The sequence below is a fragment of the Pteronotus mesoamericanus genome, unplaced genomic scaffold, assembly GCF_021234165.1.
Source record: "Pteronotus mesoamericanus isolate MK-2021 breed Mesoamerican mustached bat unplaced genomic scaffold, CSHL_Meso_final scaffold_12, whole genome shotgun sequence".
In the NCBI taxonomy this organism is placed as follows: Eukaryota; Metazoa; Chordata; class Mammalia; order Chiroptera; family Mormoopidae; genus Pteronotus; species Pteronotus mesoamericanus.
In genome coordinates, this window is record NW_026555303.1 from 10575534 (window position 1) to 10581533 (window position 6000).

The following is a 6000-nucleotide window of genomic DNA, read 5'->3' on the forward strand; positions in this document are numbered from 1 at the left end:
TCAAGGTATTGCATTTAACTGTTGTAGACAACTTTTCCTCCAGAGAGCACAGATGGTTAAAAGGAGTACAGCTGTTTAATGATGTGGCATACTCAAGTTTGAACTTAGATGACTAAAACAATACCTTTACCTTTTTAAAATGGAACAAAAAACGTTTACCAAATTTACCTTAAATATTGTAAAACCATTTATTTTGAATTTAAGATGATATGTTTTACAAAACGGAAGGTGATAATACTCTTTGGTGGGCTTATAAATTGGGAAGAGTATTGAATTACCCCTGAAACGTCTCTGGAAGCTTCTGTTAACCTAACTTTTTTTTTTTTTAAGTCAGACAATGGTATATAACTTTTAACTCTCGATAGGAACTAATTCTGAAGCATCAAATGCTTCTGAAACAGAATCTGACCACAGAGACGAACTCAGTGATTGGTCATTAGCTCCAACAGAGGAAGAGAGGGAGAACTTTCTGCGCAGAGGAGACGGACGACGACGTGGCGGTGGAGGAAGAGGACAGGGAGGAAGAGGACGTGGAGGCGGCTTCAAAGGTAGAAGGTTCTCATTTGTTAATAAATAAAGGTGAATTGTAAAAACTGCTTGTTAAATTGTAAAAAAATTGTAAAAAAAGCTCTGAAAAACATTGGTGATTTAATGCCATGTTACCAAGACCCCATTTCACTTCTTTTGTACTCGTTACCATAGGAAAGGATCAGCCTTTATTCATCCAGTTATTAACAGAATATTAGCCTTCCTTATGGTTCATGTATAATATATGAATAAATGCTGATAATTAGTTCAGCTTCTTTGGGGGTTCTAAACATAACAAACATAACATCTAATTATTAGCTCAGATTGACCTGTGACAGTTAATGCAGAATTGTAATGATTTCAAAATATTGGTTTTTGCCCTGGCTGGTGTGGCTCAGTAGATTGAGTGCCACCCTGCGAAGCAGAGGGTTACCTGTTCAATTCCCAGTCAGGGCACATATCTGGGCTGTGGGCCAGGTCCCCAAGTTGGGGGCACACGAGAGGCAACCACACAGTGATGTTTCTCTCCCTCTCTTTCCCCCCCTCCCTTCCTCTCTGTATAGAATAAAAATTTTAAAAACTTTATAAATAAAAAATATTTTGCTTTTTGGTAGAATGCTACATTATTAACTGTTATGTAACTGGAATCAATAGTTTGCTGATTATATTTTAATTTAGTGGGTGGTCTAATTGAGGATATAGGAATAAAAAGCTTCCAATAAGCATGTTAGAATCAATAACCGTTGACCTTTTTAAAATGTATAGGAAACGACGATCACTCCCGAACAGATAATCGTCCGCGTAATCCGAGAGAGGCTAAAGGAAGAACAGCAGATGGATCTCTCCAGGTAAACTAATGTGCCTCTTTTCTTTTAAATTGCTTGAATTACGGTAGTTTGAGATGTATGAGTTTATTTTACTTTTTAAAACATATTCTAAGAGTGTAAATTTGATATATGTGAAATAATTTCCTTTCAGTGTTACAATTGAGGCAATCTTAGTCTTTTGTGTAAGTACCCAAAGATTGCTCTAGAGAATATGTAGTCTTAAGTATTTATGAAGACTTTGACAGCCACATTATGACTTCAGTAGCACATTGATGGTCCCTCTAATTCCCCCAAGAAAAGAATAGCCCAGAATGTATTGAGAGAGAGACCTGAGTAAGCCCTGTGGGTCCCTCCTCCCCTGAGTAGCAGGAATTAGGTGTCCTCTTTAAATTAAATGGAAAATAATGAAAAGAAGATGTCTTTTTCAAGGGTAATAATTATAATAGGCAAGCTGATGATACTCAGCTAGAACCTGCTGAATCAGTCAGCTGCTTTTTTATAGCCAGCCTCTATTCTGAAACTCCCATATTAGTTGTTCATTACCTGTGCTGATCCCATTGTTAAATAATTTTGAAATTACCACTGAGCATGTCTAGACACCATGGCTGTTTTGTGTGTGTTTTATCTAATTTAACCTTACAGCAGCCCCTCAAGGTAAGTAATTTTACTATTCTGTTTTATAGGTGAGTAGACTGAAGGTTAGAAAGATTGTCCTTTCCCCAAGGTTACATAGTTTCCATATGGTGCAGTGATATTCTAACCCTGCTGTCTGATTCCAAGAACCCATGTTCTCTTCCACTTCTCTGATTCTTAATTCTTAACCCAACTGGTTAGGGATCCATCTTGACTGTGGATCTGTTTGGGACCAACACCCAAAATAAATGAGAAATAACTTTCTAAGAGCAGAACCTTTGTGACAGAATTTAGAATTCATAGCAGTTGTAAGTATGTGCTACCTACTGGTGGCTTCTTCAGGACCAGCATAGATAAGACCTTAGACCTAAATAAAAAGGTGAATGAAATAATGTACTTATATGTGGTTTACAAAGACATAAGGCATTTATATGTATCAGTTTTGTAATTCCCTACTTAAATATACATGTTCGATGAGCTAGGCTTTCTGATCATGTTGCTAAAAGGATGCATATTTATAATTAAAATCATGTATCAAAAGAAAGACTGTGTTTTCTATGTAAGTATGAGAATAGATCTAAATCAAAGCACTGAACCCTTGCCACAAAACATTTAAAACACACACCCCGACCCAACACTTAAACATACTTTGAAATTATAGTGAGCCATTTTGGGATATATGTAGCATATGTACTTGAAGCAGATCAATATTTGTCATTAGGCCCATTGGTCAATGTATCTTCCTTTTGGACAGCATCTAGAACTCTGTTAGCAGTGATTTAAGTGTTCAGTGTTGGCACTTAAAATATTGTATAAATTGTAGAATATTATTTTTTAAATCATGTTCATCTTTATGCTCTTCCTGGGATTCCAGTCCTTCTACATATTAGTGTCTTCAGATTTCCCTATACAATATACAATTCTTCTTCTTCAGACAGCATTCAAGTTATATGATTATCTGATTTGCCTAACTGAAACATGAGTTGCTAGAAACCAGTGCTCATATGATTCTACCAAAGACAATGGGAACCCTCAATACAGAGAAACTGAATCACACCCATGATAGATATAAAGCTGTAAACTAAAGGCTAGTTAATGAATGAGTTAGTTAGTATCCTAGTAAAGTCAGAATAGGAAGGCATTAATTTGTCTCTTTTTCTCCTGAATTCCATAGTCTTTGAAGATTAACCCACTCTTTTGAACTTGAGTATTATAGTCATGTATATTTTGTAATCAGTAATGGTAATTCATTTTAACTATTTGTTTCTCACTGTTTTCTGCTTAGAAGAAGACACGGTAGGATTGTGAGTTTTTATCTAACTTTGGAAGCAGTGAGATGACCAGTGTGTTCCAGTTAAAGAAGAAGAGCATTTTAAAATCATAAATAAATAAAGATCCTACCTGACCTAATTTCTTGCACTTCTTCTATTCTCACCCCTCATTTTCTTTTTTAACATGTGGAATTTGCACTTCAAGCTTAAATTTCTTGTCAGGCCAATTACAGATTACAATAGGATATGGGCTGTGTATATAACAACTGTAACTTGTTTTAGATCAGAGTTGACTGCAATAATGAAAGGAGTGTCCACACTAAAACATTACAGAATACCTCCAGTGAAGGTAATCGGCTGCGCACGGGTAAAGATCGTAACCAGAAGAAGGAAAAGCCAGACAGCGTGGATGGTCAGCAACCACTTGTGAATGGAGTACCCTAAACTGCATATTCTGAAGTTACATTTCCTATACTATTTCCATAATTCTTATTCCATATAGAAAACTTTGTTAGGCCAAAGACAAATAGTAGGCAAGATGGCACAGGGCATGAAATGAACACAATTCTGTTTAAGAATTTTATTTTTCTGGTATTGGCCATAAGCAACAATTTTCAGATTTGCACAAAAAAAAAAACCTTGAAATTTTGAAATACTGCTTTTAAGTATACTTAAGCACTTCAGGATAGGATTTTAGTTTGGATTATTTTTTAAAGAGCTGAGAAGTGATATTGTTTGTTAATTTAGATTATTTTTCTGCATAGGGTGATAACTACTGGTACATTTCAGATTTTCTGAATAAATAGCACTTATGGTAATCATAGTAGACTTCTGTTTTCAGTCTCATATAGAAGTCCATGAGATACTATGTCATTTCATGTCCTGTGTCAGTTTATGTTATGGTCCACTTTTCCAGTATTTTAGTGGACTCTGAGATGTGTGTGATGTGACATTTGTCATTTCATTAGCAAAAAAAAGTTGTATGATCTGTGCCTTTTTTATATCTTGGCAGGTAGGAATATTATATTTGGATGCAGAGTTCAGGGAAGATAAGTTGGAAACACTAAATGTTAAAGATGTTGCAAACCCTGTCAAAACATTAGTACTTTATAGAAGAATGCATGCTTTCCATATTTTGTTCCTTGCATAAACATCAGGTTAAGCAGTATAAAGAATAGGACTTGTTTTTGTTTCTGTTTTGTTGCACTGAAGTTTGACAAATAGTGTTATTGAGAGGGATGTGTAATTTTGTCTTTATAGAGAGGAGAAGAAATAATTGTCTTTTCATTTGAGAGAGGCTAAAATGTTTTCAGATACGAACAAATCTTTTTGGTTGAGTGTTAGTAGGATATGCCTGCTCTTTGGCCTGATGACCAGTTTTAATGTAGAGCCTATTTTATTTTGCCCTTCCCCCATTTTGTGAAGTTTTTCATTCTTTAATTTCAAGCTTATTTTGGGGAGATAGGAAGGTCATTTCCATGTGTGCACAATTACCCTGTGAAGTACAGATACTTTGTCTAAGAAATATTGGAAACAGGTTAAATGTTTTGTAAACTTTGAAATATTAGGTCTAACATATAAGCAGAATTGGAAAACAGACTAAGATTGGTTAACAAATAACTTTTTGGAAGTTTTTTTTCTTTTTTGACGTGTTGGGTTTGGTTTTGTTTTTAGTTTTTTTTTTAAGTGGGTGAAATTTACTGAGGAATAATATGTGAAGGACCTTCACTGTAAGATGTTATATTTTTCTTAAAAAATAACTCCAAGTTGGGGTACCACTGAATCTGTACAGAGCCGTATACAAACCGAAGTTCTGCCTCTGATGTATTTTGTGAGTTTGTTTCTTTGAATTTTCATTTTCCAGTAACTTTTCCTTGCATACAAATAAGCATATAAAAATGGCAACAAACTGCACATGATTTCAAGAATATTAAAAAGTCTTTTAAAAGTATTGCCAAACATTAATGTTGATTTCTAGTTATTTATTTCGGGAATGTATAGTATTTGAAAACAGAAATTGGTACCTTGCACACATCATCTGTAAGCTGTTTGGTTTAAAACACTGTAGATAATTAACCAAGGTAGAATGACCTTGTAATGTAACTGCTCTTGGGCAATATTCTCTGTACATATTAGCAACAACAGATTGGATTTTATGTTGACATTTGTTTGGTTATAGTGCAATATATTTTGTATGCAAGCAGTTTCAATAAAGTTTGATCTTCCTCTGCTAAATTGATGTTGATGCAATCCTTACAAATGATTGCTTTTAAAATTTTAAGATAGGAAAATAAATCTATAGAAAGTGTTCTGTTATAAAGTGTAACTATTCCCATTGGAAATTTCACATCATAGAAAGTTAGCCATTATCAACCAACTTCCATGAAATTGATCTTGTTTAATCTTGTTTAATAAGGTGAAAAAAATCAACAAAATGGTACAGAAGCACATTGTGCCATTACAATATGCACTAAGTCTCTTTTTTTACAAAGGCTGAATTCAGCAAGGCGCTAACTTGCTTAAATGTGAATTACTAACTTCTAAAACTGTAATTTGATTCACATGTTTTCAAATGGATTTGAAGTTGATTCATATTACAATATTTGTGTGCTAAATGTGTATGTTTTTTTCAGTTCAAAGTCATGATGTTTTTAAAATCTTATTAAAGTTTCAAAAATCTGAAGATTGTTTATCTAGATGTAAAGTTTTATTAAAAAGTTGCACTTATGAAAAAGCAAAAA

The 6000-nt window shown here is 34.1% G+C and overlaps 1 protein-coding gene across 15 annotated transcripts in view; it reads left to right on the top strand.

Moving 5' to 3' along the window:
- FMR1 (fragile X messenger ribonucleoprotein 1) overlaps positions 1 to 6000 on the top strand; it is a 42652-nt gene extending 36652 nt beyond the window's left edge. For 4 of the 15 annotated variants that reach the window (XM_054587911.1, XM_054587914.1, XM_054587920.1 and 1 more), the window contains 3 exons: positions 366 to 548; positions 1294 to 1376; positions 3542 to 6000. In XM_054587911.1, coding sequence (XP_054443886.1) covers positions 366 to 548; positions 1294 to 1376; positions 3542 to 3703 — 428 coding nt within the window. In that variant the 3' untranslated portion in view covers positions 3704 to 6000. The other 11 variants (XM_054587915.1, XM_054587918.1, XM_054587923.1 and 8 more) reach the window with 7 other exon arrangements.